The 24,406-nt window shown below is 44.0% G+C and overlaps 1 protein-coding gene across 1 annotated transcript in view; it reads left to right on the top strand.

Annotated features, from left to right (window-relative positions):
* DNAH11 (dynein axonemal heavy chain 11) overlaps positions 1-24,406 on the top strand; it is a 3,435,931-nt gene that overhangs the window by 2,961,217 nt on the left and 450,308 nt on the right. Inside the window, exon 73 of the mRNA XM_086939827.1 lies at positions 362-510. Coding sequence (XP_086795953.1) covers positions 362-510 — 149 coding nt within the window. The remainder of the gene's footprint in view (positions 1-361; positions 511-24,406) is intronic.

The raw sequence follows: 24,406 nt of genomic DNA, 5'->3' as shown, positions 1-24,406 counted from the left end.
CTCCCAGAAGCAGAATACAAGCATCGCAGGATTTTTTTGTGGATTCAGGATAGGAGAACATTTATGCAAATTCTACATGTTAGCCAGCTAGTGTAAATTTCCATCTTTCTTGCTCTGTATTTCGTAAAACGGTTATTTGCACTCGTGAACTGACTTATTTGCACACAAAGTTGTTACTTTCATGTATAAATACCCACGAGAATCTGTCTACTACTAATATTAGGCTATTAGATGAGAAACTTCATAGAAACAGTCATTTACAAAGTAGAAGGAAGATGCATCAGGAATGTCAAATTAAAATGATATATTCTATGAAAAATGTTACATTTGCACAATCCCGTATTTACTTTTTACCACACAGAAACTTTATCGAGGAGAAATTAGGCTCAAAATATGTGGAAGGAACAAGGATCGATCTGGCAAAATCATATGAAGAGAGCAGCCCAGCCACTCCTGTATTTTTCATCTTATCCCCTGGGGTCGATCCATTAAAGGATATGGAGTCACTCGGTGAGTTTTAATGTTCAACACATACAAAGAAATGGCAAGGAATCATTGTAAATAAAATGTAAAAGAAAAAGTAATAATGTTGAATTTGTTATGAAAATAGTCATGGACATCAGCTAATTGTCATGGATGCAAGTTTGCTTCAAGCAACAAAGGGAGATAAGCAATTGCTTACCAAATATTTTTCAGTGACTCTAATGATAATCTGCATATTTTTGCAAGAGATAATGTCGTAAAAATCTGCTTACTAACTTCAAGTAATTGTTCACGTTTGCAGTCTAGTGCATAAGTTAGTGGCAATCCCAATTGTATAGAGTCCTCCCATTATTTTTAGAGAAGGGTTGATTTTTCACTTAGCCTGAGGCGAATGGAGTCTTGACAAGTCCTCATGGAGCTATTCGGCTGATAAGCCAGTGTGATGCACCTGGGCTATGATGTGGTACTTAACACGAGAGACATTGAGAACCCCAAACAGACCTGTTAACTGCTGGTGGACACTCAGCCTACTGCGTCATTGATCTTAAAATTAGCTGCTTAAAGCAGAGAATTTTTGAGCACAATGGAATTTATTGATTATTTTTGTGGCACGTTTATTGATTAGAATGAACCAATTTGTCATCTTTTTCAGTGGCTCAGTGCGCTAAACCTTTCAATTTAACAATGACCATCCTCAAAGAAAAATATCCCTGTCATCCTAGCTCTCTTCTCAAAGGATTCTGTCAATTCAATTCAATTCAATGTAGTTTTATTCGATTTTGCATACAGAATCATAAAAGCACTAAAATTACATTCCAGTTAAAACGGTAAATAAAAACCTTTAAAAGAATTTCATTATTACAATGGTTAAAATGTCAGATATGTCCTATCTCAAGTTCCTTTGAAAGTAAAAACATAATTACAAAAATTCATTGAACGTTACATGGACTTTCTGAGGGCTATAATGGTCTTCAAATAGGATGCCACTGCCTTTATCTCAAAGACAGTCTCTAGTTGCTTCAGTTTGCAGTACACATCGGGACATCCTATAATACCCCATTTGGTAAATATAGGTTTTAAAAACTGTTTCCTAGGGGCCAAATAAAAATGACAAAAAAGAATAGAATGAATGTTTGATTGATTCGAAGACCCATCACAGGGACACTTTTCCAACTGTTTACCCCAGTCGTTACATTTAGGGAATGTTATCAAACGGAAGAGTGTATCAGCCCGAAACCTGGTCAATAGCATTCTGGAATAAGGACTGTGTCCATGGTTAAACAGAGTTTCATTCCTTCCTGTTGAATGGGTACGCCGTTTAATTTGTTGATGTTTTTTCCTTTCTCGCTCGACCACCTTTTGTCGGCCAGATGATCCCCAAAAGCGAGTTTTAATGTTTCCCAGGATAAGGCTAACCCTCGGTATCGATGCGATAAAAGTGAAAAGTCGATTACCGAGTTAACACCCCTTCCTGTAAAAGTTGGCTCAAAGACTTTCCTTTTTGCACAGATTTCGTTCATAAAGCCCAGGTCTAGCTCATAGATCACTTCATTGAGTTTGTTCCCTATACCGCAGTGAGTGAAATGGGTCGAGTCACCAATGACATTTCCCTTCAGAGGGCAGATGCCCAGGTCATTACTAGTGCAGGTGGTGCAATTAAAATCCCCTATCCAAAGGAGTGCCATATCTCCAGTCCCTACCTTTTCTAGTACCCCTATGCACTTCCGTAACCTGGAGAAGATATTATCCCATACACTACAGTGGGCGTTGTTATAAAAATTTATTATGGCGAGTTTGTTCACTCCTGGCCAGATGACCAGTAGGACTTGAAAGAAGTCATCTGAAATATTTCTAATGACTTTGATACCAGCAATGTTAGAAATATAGGTGCATAATCCACCCTTATTTCTTCCTCGGGTGCTTGGCTTTCCAGGGGTGTTAAACGTTTAATATCCCAATAAGTGAAATTCATTAGTCAGCCATGTTTCCTGTATGCACAGGATACTATATTTGTGAATGACTTTTAGCCATTCAGGGTTATTCACTTTGGTTTTCAACCCTGCCAGGTTCCATGATAATACAATTTGTCTAACTTGGATGTTCATAGCGCCATCGGGATTATCCTCACCTGTTGACTCTTCTCTTATTGTCTGTGCCTCTCAGGCCTTACTGGTACCCTTTACTTGCATGTCCATTGGTGTGGCCTCTTCATCTTTCGAAGCATCTTCCCCTTGACCTGTACAAAGCCCTGTACCTTCCCTACGTCTCCTTCGTTGTTGGATTCTCCACCCTCCCCGTGTATTTGTGCCTGATGTTCCTCGTTATTCCTTCGGCTATCTTCTAATGGTGGCATAGAGGCATTAACCACCGTTGAAGGGTCAGCCTCTTTGGTATGTGTAAGTCAGTCAACCCCCTCCAAACCCACAAGTAGGGGAAATTGATTTGTGATTGGTATATTAAAGACTAAGGGCATCCCTGGTCTATTGTACCGTTTTGAAATTCCGGGGGGTTCCCCCACCAAGGCTTTCGGGTAGAAAAAGTTAACTTCTCTGACCCTTATACTACCCTCATACCCACCCGGGGACCAGTCTTTAATAAAGGTGACTGCCCTATGGTCTCTAAAGTTTATGATGACTATGTCGCCAGGGGTTGTTTTAGGTCTCTTTCCCAGCCATCCTGCTTGTCGGACATGTAGAATTTCTCCATTTAGATTAGCATGTAGTGGCCTGTGTGTTCCCAACCAGTGCATAGTCGTATTCTTTAGAATTTGATGGCTTTCACACCTACCGTCAGATATTTCAGGAATCCCTGTTAACACGATGACTTAAGGTTCGGCCTCGGGGGAAGATTAATTTGCCTACGTCTATCTGAGTTATATCTTGTCGCCGACGGTGGAGGAATGGAGCTGTCGGCAGATGATTGGGTACTAGGTGCAGCCCTTCTGTCACTTACACTCCCGCAAGATTTTGGTTTTCCACCGCCCTGGGCCTCTTTAGCTGTTATTTTTGCATGTTCCCCTGTTGATTTGGGAAGTGGAGGGTTTGGGAGGTTATGGTTATGCTGAGTGGTGGGTTTTACTGCTTTTTGGGCAGTGGCGGTTAGAGGTGGTACGGGCATTGAGGTGGACTTTGGTGGATCTTTAGGTACAAGTTTATTCTCCGCTATTGTCTGTTCTATAGTTCCCAGTTGTTTCGCTATTCTCTTAAGTCTCTCAAACTACAGGGAGTATAAGTGATTTAATTAATTGCTCCAAGGTGCCCATTATATCAGCATTGAGTAGTTCTTTAGTTGGAAAGGTTGGTGGAATTACTATTTCGGGAGTTGTAGGTACGTTAGACACGGGGCTTTTTTTCTTCCCAAAATTAAGGTGAGTGTTCTTGATCTTGTTATTCTGTATGCAACTCCCCTTTTTCCTCCGTTTTTTCGGTGGCTGGCCTTGGGTTCGGGATACGTTCAAAGGTGTCTTTGGTTTTTGGGCTGACTCTACTTGTAGTAGTGATATGTCTAGAAGTGCATCTAATAAAGAATTTTGGGCAGTTTCTGCTTGCGAAGGTGAAATGTCCAGGAGTATCTCTACATCTGGGTTAGAATTACCAGAGGACATTAAGACATTTGTAGTTGGATCATTGATTTCAGCCAATGGGGAGGTTATATCTTGGAAAAGTAGTGGAATGCTATCATTAAGGGGCGCCTCATATCCCTCGCTCTCTTGAATCGTGGTGGAAGGGGGTGAGGCGGCGTGCTGTATGGGGTCCCAAGGATGAGCGCTTATTTTTAATTAGTTCAACAGAGCGGCGTCTCTCAGCTCGCCGCTCTGCGAGTGCAATTTCCCTGTCAGTTACTAATATGGGCCGGATAACAAAGTTGTCAAGCGTACCTCGTTTGTCGCCTCCTGCCAATGGAGGTTTGTCCTTATTAAGAGACATCTTCGGTGTAGATACGTCGATGAAAGGGGGGGGGCCCGGCCCAGCCTCCTCTGGCCTCTGAGGGCCTAAGAGGGCCCGCCCTTTGCCCGGGCTTCGCCCGGCGTCCCGTGATGCGGGAAGCCTGCCGCGTTTTTATGCGCCTCCTGTCGCGTTATGGGCGTGGGTGCAGTGGAGAGTCCTGGGCAATGTAGTCTCTGTTAGCTGGTTCCCCCTCTCAGCAACCATGCCTGATCTCAGTTGGCGGAGGCAGAGGGAGGAAAGCACAGCAGGAAGCAGGAAGCCCAGGAAAACCAAATGCCCAGCAGAGCCGTCACGGGAAATACAAGGTGAGCAAATTTCTAAGCAGCCCGCTCCACGAAAGCCTGACGCGTTTTTATGCGCCTCCTGTCACGTTATGGGCGTGGGTGCATTGGAGAGTCCTGGGCAATGTAGTCTCTGTTAGCCAGTTCCCCTTCTCGGCGGCCGCGCCTGTTCTCAGTTGGCGGAGGCAGCGGGAGGAAAGCACAGCAGGAAGCAGGAAGCCCAGGAAAACAAAGTGCCCAGCAGAGCCGTCACGGGAAATACAAGGTGAGCAAATTTCTCAGCAGCCAGTGTAGGTGTTGGGGAGAAAATCTAATGCACAACTTGAAAAAAGCTCTGCAGTACTACTGTGAATTTCTTTTCTAGCTAACCCTGTATTTTCCTTCCAGTTACATTGACAATCATTAAAATCCATTGGATATGAGCTATCTATTTCAATGTAAACTCCAGAGTAGTCCCCATTTGATTGAGAATGGTTACTGCCTCGTTATAACCAAAAAATCATATGAGGTATAGGTTAAGGCTAGGTTTACGCTCCTTACTGTATATAGTTACACAGAATCCAGGTATATCAATAAAAACGAACCTATGGGAGAACTAGGATTTACCAAAAGTTCATTGTAATTGCCTTACTTGAAAAAAGACTATTTTTCTAGAAACCCCTCAACCACCAGCGTTTCCCCTAGGTGGCATGCTTCATCATTGGGGTTCCTCTCAATCCTCTACAGATTGAGGCGTGCTGCAGCTTGCAAACTACGTCGGAGCACTTAATATAAGAAGGAAGTTAAGTCTCATAAATACCTAACTAATGAGCTACTATTTTATGAGTTTTGTGCACACCCAATGTGTATACACAAAATACATATGGTTACTTAATGATACTCTGTACCTGTAAAAGAAGAAGCAAAGAGATACATTAAAAAGGTGTGCACTTTACTGTATCCTTATTATAAGATTATTAGGAGTGGTACGCGTGGGGCTGGACCCCGTGTTGTCCTGGTGAAGAGCATGTAGGGGACAGCTCGAAACATGTTGAGACGGACGCAATACTAGGGGAACCAAACTCATTAAGGTCAAGTTTCTCCCTGGTATTAACCCCTGATTTTAACCATACCAGCTAGGGGCGGGAATAAAATAGTAGCTCACTAGTTAGGTATTTTTAAGACTTATCTTCTTTCCACTTCACAGCACAGCACCTCACATAGTCCATAACGAAGTACTCCTACGTAGTTCGCAAGTTGCAGCATGCCTCAATCCGTAGAGGATTGAGAGGAACCCCAATGATGAAGCATGCCACCTAGAGGAAACCCTGGTGGGTGAGGGATTTCTAGAAAAAGAGTCTTTAGTCTAGTAAGGTGATTACAACAAACTTTCGTTGAATACTTGTTCCCCCCATAGGTTAGTGTTTTTTGATATACTCAAATTTTCTGAAACTACTGCCTCTTTATTCCAGACTATTTTGTCACATGGAACAAATGTAAGAAAATGGTCTCTATATGTGCGTCTAGTCTGATGAAGATGGGAGAATAAAAATAGTGCCCCCAAACACTCTTGCGAGTGTCATGCGTCATCATCGGGCGCTGCTCCTCATGGGAGTGGCGCTGCTGTCCTCCACGAACCCCGCGAGAGGGCTCTTTATCGGAGATCTTTTAGGAGACGCCGCAGTTGTGCATGTGGGTGTGTGGGCCTAAAAAAAGGTTGTGGTGCTAGTGTATTAAAATTATCCCATAGGTACCTTGAAATCAGTTTTATTCAGGCCTCACTTTCACAAACACACACAGGGACTGAGAGCAGCAAAGTAATACCTCAACCTCTACCATATTTGTTAATAAGACGTGCCCTGTTTTCCCAAAACCTTTTCTTTTACTTTTACCCCACGGACCTATGAATAAAAGTGATTCTAGGGACCGGTTGGATAATTTTAATACGCTAGCACCACAACCTTTTTTTAGGCCCACACACCCATATGCACCACAGCGGCGTCTCCTAAAAGATCTCCAATAAAGAGCCCCTTCGCGGGGCCCGTGGAGGACAGCAGCGCCACTCCCACTAGGAGCAACTTCCGATAATGAAGTATGACACTCACAAGAGTGTGTGAGGGCACTATTTTCAAAAGGAGAAATTCCCCCATCTTCATCAGACTAGAAGCACAAGACCTTTTTATTACATGTGTTCCATGTAACAAATTAGTTTACAGCTCTTTCTTTCAGGAAGTTACCAACCAGTGAGTGCATATTAGTTCTTGGGAGCATTGGCACTGGACCTACTTTTTCTTTAAACGCTCCCTGTTCCCCCACTCTAAGTGTTTAGTAATGACTCAAATTAGCCTCCTAAAACAAACAATCCAGATAACCTCTTGATCCACTCATCTGTAACCATTCCACCTCTAGTTGTTTGTTATTCCAGCAACCATGTGATTCTGTTTCACTCTACAACTCTATTGACCCTCCTTAACCAGTCACTTGCTACTTCCATAACCACTCCAATAATGCCAACCATCCAGTCATAGGATTTACGAACCTTTTTCGATACCTCTAGTTTAATATTTTTGCCAGTTTCATGACTTAGTCTGTAATCCTCTCCCATCACTTCACTGTCGCTGCCATAGGTATCTGCTTTGTGATGTTTATAACCAACTGAATCTATAAATAGAGCTTAACTCCTTTCACTCCAGTGCAGTGTTCAACACAAAGCGTCACTTCTCATCATTGTGGCCTCAAATTTAACCAAATATCTAGCTTCCCCCACCAGTCGTCCATCGCTGCCTTAAAACTCACACAGTGGTTCATGAATTTGCCTTTCATTTGTAACATTGTTCGGTAATTCTAGAATATATGTAGTCCTCTTCCCATTATTCTAGACTCATCTGAAGTCTAGACTAGTAGGCCACAGAAGTACTCACAAAATGGGTGAATGAAAGATGCCTTATAAGTATATCTAAACATTCACTCATCTAGTCCCTCTCTCTGCATGGTTGATTTCTGGGACCGCTTTCCTCAGCTATCTTAGTACATGCCCTGTTGACTGCCTTTGTAGCCAGAAGTCCCTGGTAGCAGTAGTCTTTGCAAACCAGTGGTTGCCACCTCAGTAAGGCTATTTCCTTCCATATACAGATACTTCTATAAAACCAGAGTTGTTATATACAGCTGATGCATTCACCACACTTTCCTGGGAAGGCTTGCCTTGCAGGGACAGTTGTAATGCCCCAAGTTGCCATCTCTTCATCCTACAGGACTATATTAAAACCCTCTGGTACGTTGGGTATTAAACACATCTTCACACCAAATATTCAGGGCACTTTCCACACATTTTCACTGAAAGATGCACTTGGCCTTGAGGTGCTAGACTGCTGTAATGCAAATTGAGGATTAAAGCATTTACTGAAGCAAAGCTCTAAGTCATTATAAATGCTGAGCTCTCAGCTTCTGCCTTTAAGAAAAACTGGCACCTCACCAACATGCTTGAGAAATTTAAAGATTGTGGTTTAACCTTGATGCCTACTTCCTCCTGCATTAGGAGTAGTTGCTGCATACACCTTCAGAGTGTTGCAACTGCATACTGACCAAGCTATGTGCTACCTGCATCAACCATGCACCAACAGCCTTGCTGCCTGGGCAGGATACACAATCTTAATTTCAATGCCTGCTTAAACTATATTGTTCAAGTCACTCAAGGTCCCACTACGAAAGTGAAATGGGTAAGAATTGTGATACTGCCTGGCACAATAACCCACTCATTCTGTTTTAATAGAGCAGTAATCCTTAACCAAGCAGAATGTTGCAATCCACTCTGCCATACAACCTCCACAGCTGTCCTGCCCTACTCACCTTCAGGACCCAGTAACCACAGTGCCAATTCCCCTTCAAATGAATGACTGTAAGTACTCCAACACCACACATTCTGTGTTCCAGCTGTGCAGACATATCACTCAGACATGCGTGTGGTGCACCCCTACAGCATTGAAACAATTGAAAACATCCTTGAAGTGATTGCATTGGGTTATCTTATGTGCCCATCGTTTCGGAAGACACACAGACCCTGGCTACTAGTGGTCTGGTAAATTGATGTTTAGCGCACTCGTAATTACATGGTTCAATAAGATCACACCCTTTGCTAAACTTTAGCAGAGTAAGCAAGGGGATCATGCCCAGTATTTATGAGAATATGCAGATTTGGTGCAGTAAACACTAAAATCTGCATGTTATTCCCCAAAATATTGGAATAGTTGATACTCAGCACATCTGAGAAATTCAGAACTCCTCTGTTTTGTGTTTTACCAGGTGAGAGATGAGATGATCATTACTCGGACACTGAATACTAGTTTTGCTATGCTAAGCTCCATGCTGTCCTTCTTCCTTGAAGGCTGAGAGATGTGCAAATTGTTATTTACAAACCATGTATTGTGTCACATACGTTGGTAACTTGGTTTCAGGGTACACCAGTGGAGGCGGAGGCTCCTCCGTAATTGCGGAGGAGGTTACCCCACTGCAAGCCAGCAAGAATAAAATGATAATAAAAGACTTTTATTATCATTTTATTTTACTGACTGAGCTGATGCCATTCTAGGGCCAGGCCATGGTAGGGAGGAGGAGTGGTGGGCAGCGTAAGTGCGCATGCCGGTTTGGCCGGCCTTCTTAGGATGGCCAAATCGACATGCCCACTTAGGTTTCTCCAACCCAACTGTATTACACAGCCGGGTGGAGAAATGTCACAGACTCCCTGTGCTTAGCGAGCATCAGACTAGTCCGCTCGGGCCAATCCCATTGCTTCTGTCATGCTTTGTATAACATGAGAGCAGAGTCGGGATTGGGTAGGGAAGTCTGGGAGCCTGCTCTGTGGGCTGCGTGTCAGAGGAGCACTGAGGCAGCCAGCAGAGTTAGGTAAGTCCTTTTTATTTAAGTTTTATTATTTCCCCCTCCCCGCTTTATATAGCATCAGTCGCCACTGTACACCAGTACATTTTGTTACACTGTAAAAGCAGTTTAATACCGTAAGTACCAAGATCCATGTTGACTGGGCCCGGAGGAGACTGGGTAGGGCTGGGCTGTTCTGGGCCACCCCTCTTGGTCCTTGGTTTAGGATCACTGTTCTGCTAACACCTAGAGATGGGAAAAAGGAAACTGGTTCTGCAGTCTGCTTAAAAATGCCACTGCCACCCATTTCTATGCAGAATTACAAGTTGATGTGTGGAAAACCTAAGTGTGATTTACAAAATGTAATACTGAAATTTAAAATAGTCTTCCAGGTGTGTGCTTATCTTAGCTATATGTTTTTGTAAAACTCATGTGCAGCCAGAAAGTCACTTTAGACGGTCTCAAAACTCGTGCATTATGGCCCATTTTTATGCATCACATATAATCGTATTTAACTTCAGATACAATCCCCGATATTTATTAGTTTCAAATATTGATGACCTCTTTAAGAGTAGTAGGTTTCTAATATATGTAATCATCAATTTATACATATTTGTTTATTAAATTTGTCTATGTGTCCTTTATTTCATGCATTGAACATTATTACCTGTTTAAAGAATGTGTAGTAAATGCAGAATCATTTATTATCTAAAATATTCACTTTCTTTGTAGTTAATAAGTAGATTTACATGTCTGTTTACCTTACTTATGAATACATGCAATATACACATACTTTTAAAATATTATATTATCTCCAGGAAAAATGATCATACCTTTGGCTAAAAAATAGGCTTTTTCTCTTTAAGCTGATATGAATTATAAGGGGTGAGACCACTTCTTAGGATATTAAATCTTGTGCGGTTACTGCATGTGATGAGATAGTACATTTTGTATGCTTATTAGTCTCAAGTTGTTCCTTTTATTAGGACTTGTACCCTGCAAGTCTATATATTTCACATGTGTCATCAAACTTTGTTAAGGGGGAAACCTACTTACCAAATAGTCTCTCACTGCAAGGTTAAATCGTCTGTATGTGGTGTAACCACACATCCCAACATCATCAGCTCCTACACAGCAAGGAGCGCATGGTTTGGCCTGTTGCAGGGGGGGAGAATCAAACAGGCACCATTATGGTGACCACCCTTGACCCTCAGAACCTGACAAGTGTAGATGTGCATCAGTTTATGCATGCGCAGCTTGGGTTGGTCACACTGTTTTGCTGGCCGTCTTGAAACTGGGAGGTTCCTAAGCTTTATGACATGCACAACAGACATTTCATTAGAGCCTCGCTATAAAGGGGTTCATTTAACATAGTGCTTCTAAAATCCTGAGTAGTGCTGTGCTTCCATATATGGTCTCCGGTTAATAAACTAACACACTGTGTCCCCTCTGCTATGTGATCTTATCTGACTGTCTCATCTACACTGACTGTCTTCCTCTTTTTAGCTGCTTCCTCCTTTGCATGGTTAGATATCCTTTTGTTCCCTCTTCTCTTATTGCGATAGCTGACTGCCATCCTTTCATGTCCTCTACCTGAAGCCTCATTTTTGTAGGACCCCTACACCCACTGGATGTCTGCTTCTACATACTTTAAGACAAGAGATGTTTCAATAAGTTGACCTGTTGTTTGTGTCCCCAGGAGCACAGTCTTTTCTTTATCCCCAGTCCTTGTGCAAGATAGCTATGCTCTCCGTTCTCTCCTTCTGTATGATTCCCATGCCGATTGTCCTGTCCTTTTGCTAGACTCTTCTGCCAATTGTCCTTTCCTTGTGGGAGACTGTTGTTCTTTTACCTTCTTGTCCATGCTCAAGACCAGTACTGGCCATACTGTTCACTGTGTGACTTTCTGACACCCTTTCAGTTGTGGTATCTGTGTACCACTCCTACTGTGCCTTTCCTCCCACTGTAGTCTTATCTTCACAGTTGCAGAGTATGCTTTTTCACTGCCTTCTTTTTGTAACATGGAGATTTTTACAACTTTACTGGCAAAAAAAAGAGGAGTATGGGGAAGGTTGCTGGACATAGCTCTGATGCATCATGTTCACCACTGTACCTTTTCATTTTCAAACCAGCAAAAAAAGTCTCTTTGTTGAGAATCCCCATCTTTATCAACTACTCTTGGCCCTTGATGATAAATTCCACAGTGTATTTCTTGGCAGCAGCCAGCCACCCTTAGACCCACTGTGAAGAGACAACAGAGTCTTGAGTGGCTGACTTGCCTTTGAGGAAAAGGATCGAGATTGTGACGTACACCTAGAAAGGAGCAGGTGGGAGATCTCAACTTGGGGCAGTGATTGGCCTAGCAAAAACGAGAACACAGAGCGGTTGTCATTCTTTATTGTTGCATTGTTTATTGCTACTATTTTCTGGATGTGTCTATGAAAATGATCAATAAAAAGATTTGCTTTTTAAATGTCACCAGTGGACTACAGCACCTATTGTGCCATCGCCTATAGAGACAGTGTAAAACATGGCTTCAGACCTAGCCATGTAGCCTGACTCTGGCAGCTTAAAAAATTCAATTTGACTTGTCACAATGAACTCTTTTGACTAGTCAAAACCCCCATTTAATACATTAATAAGTCACCACTATGTAGGACTGGTGGACCACATTGCGGGTCCGTCGTATTTAAAAGTAGCAAAACACACAGGATGATGGATGTAATGTTGCACAATGGCAAAACATTCACCCCAAGTCACAGATCTGGGTTTAAGCCATCGTTATTTTGCTCACTAAGCCACCCCAGTTCAGACATGGTCATATGCAAATCAGTCTTGACCCTGTGCCTCATGGGAACAGTCCAGCCCGAACTGCCAAGCCATGTCTTTCCTGGACCGGAATCAAGCATCCTAGGACCGGTTTCTGGCTATCAGCCGTCTTCAGCCAGGATAGCTTGACTCCAGTGGCTTAGTGAGCAAGGGACCCACGTCTGGGCATACCCTTCCCACATAGGGTGAAAAGCAAAACAAATGTCAAGAAATAGAAGTCCCCTTGGGCTTATGAATCTGAGTAAAACTACTCACACAGCTTACAAAACACACTTCACTAGGTATATATGTATCAATCAAAGAGGGCAATGCAAAAAGGTAAAATACAATCAATGCGTGTCAAAAATTTATTAAACAAGGCAGACATTAAAAATGACCAATGTGGTCCATATCAAGAAAACATATTTCAAAATAAATAAAACACAATTTGATCATAAAAAAACACATTAGAACGGGACAGAAATATAAGGAAAAGATAAGTTCCTATTAGTAAAAAAGGAAACACAGGAAAATGATGAGCACAGTTAAGCTTCGCGTCAAAAACTGTTGTCTCTCAAAATATCATGTATTTTTCCTTAAGCATCGACGCGTTTCGGTGAGCCACACAGATATCGGTTCCTTCTTCAGGGAAATATATTACAATCCCATTAAAATCTTCAATGCGGTATCGTGTTTGGATACAGATGTTTATAAATGATCTTGGAATCTATTCTTCAAAACGAATCAAGGAAACATCTCTGTCCACAAACAGGAGCAGATTTCTTTAGTTATACTCTACTCGCGATTAGACATACAGCTTCAGCATATCATTACGGGGAACTCATCTCCCGATGTTGCGATATTAAATCCGCCTGACCACGAAGGCCACTATACACGGACCCTATCTTGTTAAGTATGATTTTTAGGGCGATATGAAGCCGTGTCTGCTGTCGCAATGGGCCAAATCAAATGCCTCAGCGTACTGACGTCTTTAGGCCGAGAACATGTCCGTTACTCTAAGCAACGGCCGCAACATGGTACATGATATTTTGAGAGACAACAGTTTTTGACGCGAAGCTTAACTGTGCTCATCATTTTCCTGTGTTTCCTTTTTTAGTAATAGGAACTTAACTTTTCCTTATATTTCTGTCCCGTTCTAATGTGTTTTTTATGATCAAATTGTGTTTTCTTTATTTTGAAATATGTTTTCTTGATATGGACCATATTGGTCATTTTTAATGTCTGCCTTGTTTAATAAATTTGTGACACGCATTGATTGTATTTTACCTTTTTGCATTGCCCTCTTTGATTGCTACATATGTACCTAGTGAAGTGTGTTTTGTAAGTTGTGTGAGTAGTTTTACTCAGATTCATATGCCCAAGGGGACTTCTATTTCTTGACATTTGTCTTTTGGTGCCCACTCCCTTTGGTGTTTGGGTCCCTCTCTTCTATTAGAGTGAACAGCAAAACACACAAGATGATGGACGGAATGTTGCACAATGGCAAAACATTCCCCCCAGTGACTGATCTGTGTTTAATCCATCGTTATTTTGCTCACCAAGCCACCCTAGTTCAGACATGGCCATATGCAAATCAGTCTTGACCCTGTGCCTTATGGGAAAAGTCCAGCCCAAACTGCCAAGCCATGTCTTCCCTGGACCGGAATCAAGCATCCTAGGACCGGTTTCTGGCTATCAGCCGTCTTCAGCCAGGATAGCTTGACTCCAGTGGCTTAGTGAGCAAGGGACCCACATCATGGCATACCCTTCCCACAAAGGGTGAACAGCAAAACACACAAGACGATAGACGGAATGTTGCACAATGGCAAAAAGCGATGGATTTAGGCCCAGATCTCTCTACTGGGGTGAATGTATGACATGATTCTGTCCATCAACTGTTGTTTTTGTATTTAAAAGTACGGCATGTAGAAATATAATGTTAACAGGTCCTTACAGTTACTAGCACCCAACATCTATTTTCACTGTTGAAGGCCTAGCTGTCCATTGTAGAAAACAAGAGTATGAATTAATAATCATAATACTGCATCTCAGGAATGGAACTAGCAAGACAAATAATTAAGCAGCTATGTTGTAACCATTTAAAATATCCAGTTTAAAGGTGACGTTGGACTTTAATAATTATTAAGGAAAAGTAACTTTTAGAATGTTACCATTTCACTCCCTGAAGTTCTTTGAGGTTGATATACATTTGCTCTCAGACTTCTCCCAGTCAATGATTTGTATTTAAATAGGAGTGAAAAAGGTATCAAATGCCTACCAGGAGCAAACCAAAGGCTGACCTACATGAGCCGAGATGGCTTCGCTGAACTTCCCATAATATGAAGGGTGGGGTCAGTGAGCGTCTTTTTTGACATTGGAGTGTTAAATCCTGCTTGACAGGTGTTCTGGGTTTGTATAAAGCACAGGGGGCATACTTGAAAGGACAGGAGAGGATGACTAGACAATTCTTGTGTATCCTTCTTTACAGACAAAGCAAATTCATTGGAGGGGGAGCTCAGAAAAGCAGGCGAAGACCTTGAAAGCAGTAAGAGTACCTTAGATGAACATTAGTTTCAACTAGATTTAGAAAAACCAGAAAACAATGCTCAATGGTCAGTATTAACAGCCTGTCAGTGAACAAGACATTGCAAAGATCATTTCGACCACTAAACCTAACAATCACTATAACGATCCTTTACCTGCAAAGTGTTGGTCTTCTATAAACCATCTGCTCATCCCGTCATGGACAAAGGTCATTAATGCTTCATTGACACAAGGCCAAATATTGGTCTGCCTTAAAACTGGGCAAGTCATTCCACTCTTAAAAAACCCAACAGAGAACCACTCTGATCCCAACAATTTCATACCAGTGACAAACATTCCCATGCTAGCCAAAGTCCTGGAAAAAATGTGTGCAATAACAATTGAGCTGTCACGTTTCGGAATTCAATCTGTTAAAGTACTTCCAATCAGGATTCAGACCAAACCATAGCACAGAAACAGCAATTCTGCACATTGTGGATGACGCTTTACTTGCCCTCGACCATAATGAAACATGTCTCCTAATCCTGCTGGACGTTTCGTCGGCTTTCAACACGGTAAACCATGCTAAAATACTGGATCGCATGAAAAACAGAATGGGGCTAGATGGAAAAGTCCTAAAATGGTTTAGTTCCTTTCTTGAGAACAGAACAGATCGCAAAAATTCATATTCAACCAAGCATTGTCAGGTTCAACCAGAAATACAATCGGAGTTCAGCAAGGGTCAACACTATCTTCGGCGTTATTTAATCTATACGTAGAACCACTCACGGATATATTACAAAAATAAAACATTCTTTACACATGTACGAAGATGACACTCAGCTGTACATCAAAGTCACATCGACAGAAGAGATAAGTACCAGGGACCAGGCACTAATGAGAACCCTCCAATGGCTAACCATCAACCACCTGAAGCTTAACCCTCATAAAACAGAATTCCTGCTGATTACGCCCCAGAAAAGCACATCAAATATAGTAGAATGGACCTATCAAATCACAGCTATAAAGTGTACTCCGAAGATTGTTGACTCTACTAAATCCTTGGGAATTATAATGGACTAAAATCTGAACATGTAGCACATATCAACACAATGGCAAAAAATGCCCGGTTCCATTTAATCTACCTTAGAAAACTAAAATCAGACGGATCTGGAAACAGCAGTTTAGGCATTGGTCATATCAAGGATAGAGTATGTATGCACAACTCTGGCCGGGCTCCCCCAAGATCTCAACAGCCCCACTGAAAGCTTGTCTTAATGCAGCCACAAGACTAATAAATGAATCCAAAATTTCGACCATATCTCCCCTCATTTGAAAGCACTCAACTGGTTACCCTTCGAAGCAAGAGTTCAATTCAAGTTGGAATGCATCACTCACAAAGCGATACATTACAAAACACCAGGTTACCTAGCCCAGAAACTCACTATCAGGAGGTTGCCGGTTCTCCAGGAGCCATGCAGACCTACTCCTGAAACTGACTTGGTTTTGTAAGAAAAGAACTTATGGCAGAGCGTTCTTCCGTACAGCTCCTAGATTCTGAAACGCTCTCCCGCCTAATATTAGAAGAATACCATCCATCGCAGCATTCATAAAGGAAGCAAAATCGTTCTATATGAGGAAATATCTCCCTTAATTTTCAACAATCCAGCTATTGTCTACGGACCTGTCATGATCGTATTCTTGCTACCTCTCGTCGATCATTAACCCTTTGTGGGTTTGTATATATGTATATTAAGCTTAATGTTTAGTTCTAATCATGGTACAATAACTGATGACTTAGAAACATAAATGGTTTTGGAAATGCAATTGTAAAGTGCTCTGATACCCTACTCAGGGTCATGTTCGCGCTATAGAAAACACCAAATAAATAAATAAATCTGCTGTCTGGCTTCTGAGGAAGCCTGTTTTGTTCTACCAGACTTTTTTTGTCTCTGGGTCTTTTTTGGGTACAATGACTGCCCCAAATAGAATGTTATTGTTAGATGTGGAATACACTAGGATTACCATAGTACACACACCACATACACATCCAGAACTCAAAACCGAGGTTTAGTGAGCCTTGAGACTTCACCATTGTTAGAAACGGGGTAGTGTGGTGCAGAGCGGGTAGGCTAACCCAGGAGCATTGTGTAAAGCATCTGTGTAGGCACTCACAAGCGGCACACCAGGCACACTACAAAAGAGAGACTTCACACCAGGCTGCATGAAAATAAATTGTGTATTATGCAAAACACATCAGTCGGCAATCACAGTTGTAAAATCACTTTGCCAACTGGCACCAGGTAGTCATTTATGGGGGAATGTATTTACAAGGCAGAGCCAATCGATCCACTGCCAGAACCATCACAACAGTACCCAAAGATAACTGGAAGTCAGTAGAAACATAGGTGTAACAGCCAATAACTCCTGGCAAGATCATGAACTTGTCCTCATAGTGCATTAAGCCTTAGGCATAAACATAAAGCATCACATGAGGCATCGACATGAGCATAAATGCATGATGCATGAATCCTAGGCCCAGTATGCATAAAACCTGCAGTGCAGGCCTTAAGGAAAGAAAAGCATTATCAGCATGAGCATAACCCCTTGGGCATTTCAATTGGCACATGAGAATGAAGTGTAAAACATAGTATGTATTCAGTCTGCACCTCAGTGGCAACAATAACATTTGCAAAAATCTGAGAATGCATAAACACAATCTTACATGAGCATAGCACCTCACATTCGCATAAATCCCACTATAACATAAACATGTTGGTGCAGGCATAACCTTAGCTCCTCATAACATAACCTTAGGCATGGGACCTAAGTCATGAGCATGAATCACCTTTGTAGTAGGCATCAACCTGCAGGCATAACCTCATTAACATAAATGCGTTAGGCATAAAACAGGTGAACATGGAGCATCTTCACTTGTCTCAAAGTATCTTAGGGGGCCTTAAGCACCAACAATGTGCCTCGGTCTGCCCCCACCGGACCGCCTGAGACTCAGCCCTCCTCACCTTGCTTTGGAGTAAAATTGCCCCCAACACGGTGCAGCGGCCCGCAACAGCAGTGCAGTCTTGAACGTCCTGGCACCACAACCCGTTGCAGGAGGTCCCCACCCAACAGCCAGAGCCCAGCCCCACTCACCACTTCTCGGGGGCTGGGCCGGTGTGGTCACCGCCACGCTCGTTGGTGCTGCGGGGGTTCAGGTAGACAGTTTGGGGGTTCTCTCTAATCACTGGAGCCCCACCCAGTTCTTTTCTTCAACAGGGCCACCCCTCGAGGAGCCCGGGACTTCTTGTTCGCCACTTGGGGGAGGTAGGGTAGGCTCCGGTCCTCCCGTGCGCCTCCACTTCTGCTTCAGTGGCCAGGACTTCCCTCAGGCGGGTCCTGACACGCTCCTGCCGACGCCAATCCCAGTGTTACTTCCCTGACGTCACGGGAAAGCCCGTGCAACGCTCCTGAGCCTCCCGGGCTGGCAGCGGTGATCCTCAGCAATTCCTCTGCGTGGCAATGAGGGGTAGGCGCCCTCCTGAGTAAAAGCACAAATGCTCGGTGGGCACCCGCTGCTAAAGTATACGTAAAGCGGGGTAGGCTCCCGCCGAATTGTTAAACAAGAGCGCGGCAAAACGCGGGGTGGGCTCCCGCTATGTTTTCTAAGCCGCGGCGCTCCCTGGCAAGACGCGGGGTGGGTACCCGCTCTTCCTTGGAATGCGATGCTCCCCCTGGCACACGGGAGCCCCGCTGGGAATATGGATTCTCCTCCTGGGGCACAAACTGGGGTCGGCTCCGGCTTACTTCAAATAGGCAAAAGGTGCAATAACGCGGTGTGGGCACCCGTGAAGGACCACAAATGTGGGTTAGGCCCCGCTCTACTTTTAAGATAAACAGCTCTCCCTGGCAGCACGCCCTGCATGACCCACGCACCTTCTTCTCCTGGGCAGGTGCTGGAGGCAGCGCTAACAGGTGCTAGATGGCTTACACTCCCAGGGTCCCACTGAGTAAAGTAGGGCCCACGCTCCTCACCTCCTTGGAGTGCAGGAAAACAGATGATAGAGCTCACGAGGCGCTAGGTCAGTAGAGCAGGCTGGCAATGCTGGGCAAGATGAGCAGACAGAGGGCACTCATCAGTACAGGACAGCGGTTCCTAGAAACGGTCAACTCCCATAAAGTGTCACTCCTCCTGGCATAGCAGTCTTTACTCCAGCGAAGGGCTCTCCGTGGCCGGGTGGACAGCGGAGGGGTACAGATGGGCATAGGGGCCAGTGCGCGGGCCCTTGCGGCGGTACCTCCTGGCAGAGTGTCCCCTCTCAAGCAAATCCTATGCACAGTCCCCCCACATGGAGTCTCAGCTCCTCTATTTATACACCCCTCACCCCACCTACCAGAAAGGGCTAGAACCTTCTAGAAGGCTCACGGGGATAACTGGTCCCAACTGATTTTGCGGAGGTGTGGAGCACCCTGTCTCGCAGGTTCCACTCCGAGGGTTGGGGTGTGTGCAACAGACATACCCCAGGGGGATGACTCAGCCTTGGTCACTTCAAACACTAGACCTGCAACCCACTTGAGGCAACAGGCTCAAAGCACACAGACAGGGTGACATTTTAAAAGTGATATTTCTTACAATGGTGAAAATAAACCTGCGTACACCATTGTGCAGCATTTAATATTCGCTGTTCACCCACATACCAAACATGGCATACCTTTTCCCTCCCATGAGGGTTGTGTTCCTAATGTAAGCCCATGGGAGGCAGACAGCACACACACTTTGCACTGCTGATCAGCGCTAAAGTGTCTAGCATCCTTAACCCACCAATTTCATCACAGCAAAAAGGCTAGGGGGAAGGCAAAAAGTTCCTGGATGGTCCTGCCAGCAGGGCCAATTCCAACAACCATCTTGAAAATGCTTGAAGTGGGTAGGGTAGGGTTGGCCCCAGAAACGTTTACTCCGGGAGTCATTCCCACCCGCTACCTCATGCCAGTCATAAATGTGGCACCTCTAGAATCCCACTTCAGAGCACTCCAGGACCTGAGGAAAATCAGAAAGGGAATCAATCTGCTGTCTGTGACCCTTAAAGAGCCCTGAAAGACTGAGCCTGCTCTCCCTTGCACCCAGGACAAATAATTGAACTACAGGGGTCATAAGGCTGGCCTCTTGTTCAAGCGACAGGGATACAATAATCTACAAGAGGCCTTTCATGCAACTGTCCAGCTGATCTGTGGCAACTGGACCTGGACTGGACCCTGCTGTTAGTCTCTTCCTAACACCATATGAGTTTGTAAGAGCCTCTTCTGAGGTCCTAGGGGCTTTAAAAGTATACTCCTGTGGGGGTGTGGCCAAGTGGTCCCACAAGGCGGACGCCATTAGACCAGCGCCACTAGCTCGATCATTAATCTGGATGGATCTCTGCCAGCTACTGCCCACTACCTCACAAAATATGGGCGGATCATGGGTACGACTGATCAGGACCGGATCATATCGGCAGCCTTGGCGCTGTTGTAGGACGTGAACACACTGAGACACGTAGGTGCCAGGCAGGGACATCCAGGGACCCAAGACAGACCGCAGCGTAGAATCTAGGGCGCCTGAGGCCCGCCGGAGAGGAGAATCGTTAACGTGCACTGGGGCCGTGAGTGCTCCGGGGCACCCCCCACGACAGAAGAGGATGAACTGTGGCCATGCTTGGAGCCGTGACTCATACAGGGTCTACTCACCAGTGGTCTCTGGTTCACTTGCAGACCGCGGAGATGCCTTTGCGTGGACACACCAGACAAAGCTGACCGGAGTCCCGAATCACCCACTACCAATGGGGGCAGGACACTTGTGACCTGTGGCAGGGAGCACTGCTGCTGTAGATTGGGGCCGTGCGTGCCCACACAGTCTCTCAGATCGTAGTTGCGGCAAAGCAGAACCCATTGACCCACCCCAGAGGAGAGTCCGAGGGCACAGAGCTGGCTAAAATAAACTCAAGATGTGGGGAAACACAAAGCCATGCAGCTCCATCATGACTAAAGATAAGGTGACAGACAGCGCTGCTCAGTAGAACACTATGGACCGTTACACCGGGGCTGGAGCCAAGGCCATTGACACAGAGAGAAGCTCTAATACCCACCCAGACAATGCTGAATTATTAGCAGCAATCGCCAAATCAAGAGTAGCACTCGAGGCCCAAATCAGCACAGTGGGCTCAGAGGTGACTCTGCTCTGCCAGGACCTTTCATGTGCGGTCGAGCTACTAACAGAGGCAAAGTCCAGGGTCTCAGGAGTAGAAGATGCATTATCTACACTCCAGGTGTAAGTATACCTCTCGAAAAACTAACCAAAGGCCTGGCAACACTGGTGGAAGACGCTGAGGGGCAAGCCCCCAGAAACAATCTCCGCTTTGTAGGCTTCTCCGAGAACTGCGAAGGTAACGACACTGAAAAGTTTGTGACGGAGTGGCTTATTTCATGGATCCCAGCAGATGTCCTCTCCCCATGTTTCATAATAGAGCACGCACACAGAGCCCTTTTTCAGTGCTCACCCCCAGGGGCTAGACTGCGACTTATCATTGCACGCCTTTTGAACTATCACGATCGCAAACTTGTCCTTGAACATGCCAGGATGAAAGGGGACCTTTTCCACTGGTTTGATTATGAATTATGATCTTCCCAGACTATACTAGACAGCAACAGCAACAGTCTTTCCAGGCAACCAAGGGGCGCCTCCAGGATCTAAATATTATATATTCACTCCAATTCACGGCTCAACTGCGTGTAGTGTACAACTCTTGCACCATATTTTTCGATACACAAGAAGCTTTAACTGGACGGATAAAGTGAGACACCTTAAGCCACTCACCCCACTGCGCCTTGACTAAGACTCCTCCTCTGGAGAATCCCGCCACATGCAACCAGAACAGAAGGACAAACAGAGACTTCGCTCCAGGTTGACCTGGCGCTCCAAGATCTGTGATGATGAACTAGGGTACATCCCCATAGCAGAAGCTCATATACAACATAAATAACTTAATGACAGCCAATGGAATTGACACTGAAACATTAATATTGTATTTGAGTACAGTAAGCTGATATTATATCACGGGCTGGAACACCAAAAATCACTTCTTTTTACTTCATTTTGATACTGTGATTCAAGGGTGTTTGGGGATCTATTGTATGAACACCTTATCAAACCTCCGTTGGGGTTGATGCCGCTTTCCATGAGTTACAGATGCTTCAACCGTTGTGAGGTATTGTGAGGGAGAGGGTAGAGGGGGGAGAAATGTTTAATGGGGTTTCAGTTTGCTATAGAGTCTGTCACTTCAGAAAGTTGTTCCGTCGCTCAGTTGCAACACTGGTAATTATCATCACACACTAATGTTGGCATAAGCGGGTGAGGTCCCACTGGGACAAATGCAAATTGTAAGCTGGAATGTAAGGGGCATACTGGATAAAATTAAGCAAGGTGCGATACTCCGTCTGGCAAAATGGATAAATTCATATATACTACTCTTACAGGAGACACACCTCATGGGCACTAAAGCACCCTGCGTGGCCGGATATGGTTATGTACAGGTATTTCATGTCAGATTCACACAAGCTCCAAGGGGTAGGAATCCTGGTACATTGCCGAATGCCTTTCCTAATCTCTCACCGATGGATCGACCCACAAGGGAGGTACGTTCTGGTTCACAGGACTATTTACGGGGAGCATGTAGTGATTGGTAGTTTCTGCGCCCCTCCCCCACTTATCCAAATCTATATTGATAGCCTAGTAGATGTCTGAGGGCTACTTCCAGAGAGCTTTGCAATTCTGGGAGGAGACTGGAACAATGTGATGAATATAACCGCATTCTTTAGGAGCTGTTGACAAGCCAAGGAAGTCAAGGCTTAAATCCTTCATGGATATGGTTGGCTGGGTCGATACCTGGAGAGCACACCACTCATATGAAACATGCTATATATACTACTCTTCAGTACAGGACTCTTTCTCTAGAATAGACTATATTTTTATTCCAGACCGTTATCTCCAGAAAGTATTAGACGCCATAATTATGCCTCGGGACTGTCAGACCACTGCCCAATTGCAATACAGATCTTATATGGGCCCACGTTGGCACCCATTCCAGTGGAGACTCTCCCCTTAGCACTTACAAAATCAAACCTGTAGATCCCATGTCCAAAAGGGATAGATAGACTATCTCACCCTTAATATGGAAACAGCCTCCTCTGCAGAAATATTATGGGAGGCCATGAAACCTACCATTCACAAGGTGGACATTAGCTATAGCACAGCAGAACATAAACACTGGAAACATACCTAACACAATTAGAAGCACGTCTGATAATGCTGGAGTGACAGGGACATGGAGACTGACCACACACAACACGTAGAAAACTTTGCCTTACCCAACAACAGTATCAAAGTGAATTGATGGAAGAGGCACGGCGCACATGTTAGCATCTCAAAGCAGAATCTATCAATGGGGAGACAAGTCTGATAAACTAGTACACCTCCTGTGCAGACAGGCTATGACACCAATCCATCTCCCCACTATATGCAACACACAGGGAAAACCCCTTACAGACCAGGCCAAGATAGCACGCAGCTTTGCAAAATTCTATGAGGCACTATATGGGCCAAATGAAGTTATACACATCTCCCTAATCTAGAGCTTCCTCAATGATATACCACCAAGATTCAATTCAATTCATAACCACTTTATTCGATTTTTCAAAAAATCATAAAAGTATGCTATATACAATAAAAACATTTCAACAATTCATAAAATGCATACAGTACATTCAAATATAAAATAACAATAAAAAAAATATAAAAAAGGTTTCCTCATGTGAAATCCATAATTCATAGTCAATATAATTCAGTTATCCTAAAAACCCCCATGACTACGATGCAAGTCTCTTCTTCCTACTTCGAAAGGATGCAACAAGAAAACTTGCCACACTATACATTGTTACAAGTGATTCCAATAGTAGCAAAAAAAGTAAAGCAGGTTTTGCCTGTATAAATGCTTTCTCTTTCAACAGGGGAACAAAAAACTTCCTTCTGGCTTCGTGATAGAAAGTGCAGAACAGCATGAAGTGCATAGTATCTTGTGATGAAAAATCATCGCATTTACATACGGCCGCATCTTCAGGCTTGGACCACCCAGTTTGTTCACTTAGAACCATGTGGATCTGATTAAACCCGAGCTTTGTTAAGAGCATCTATGGAATGGATTAGTGACGACTGCTAAGTATGGTTGAACGGATAGGCAGGAAATTAACATATAATGGGCCCGACAGTGGGTTTACTTAGTTGTTTTTCCTCCCGCTCTAGTTCCTTGTATTTCGCGAATTTAATTTTAACCCAAGTTTGGTCTGCCTTTTTCAGTCCAGAAGGATTGAAAAAGATCTCTGGGCGCCCCAGTTCTGTTACTGTCTGCTTGATGTATGCTAACCATTGAATGTCCTTAGCCTTATCTAGGTTTAAGCAGTCCTTAAGTATTATATGGTTCAAGGTAA

This window comes from Lissotriton vulgaris, chromosome 10 (genome assembly GCF_964263255.1).
Source record: "Lissotriton vulgaris chromosome 10, aLisVul1.2, whole genome shotgun sequence".
NCBI classification, from domain to species: domain Eukaryota; kingdom Metazoa; phylum Chordata; class Amphibia; order Caudata; family Salamandridae; genus Lissotriton; species Lissotriton vulgaris.
The sequence above is the reverse complement of the archived record's forward strand: the minus strand, read 5'-3'. Positions and strand labels throughout refer to the sequence as shown.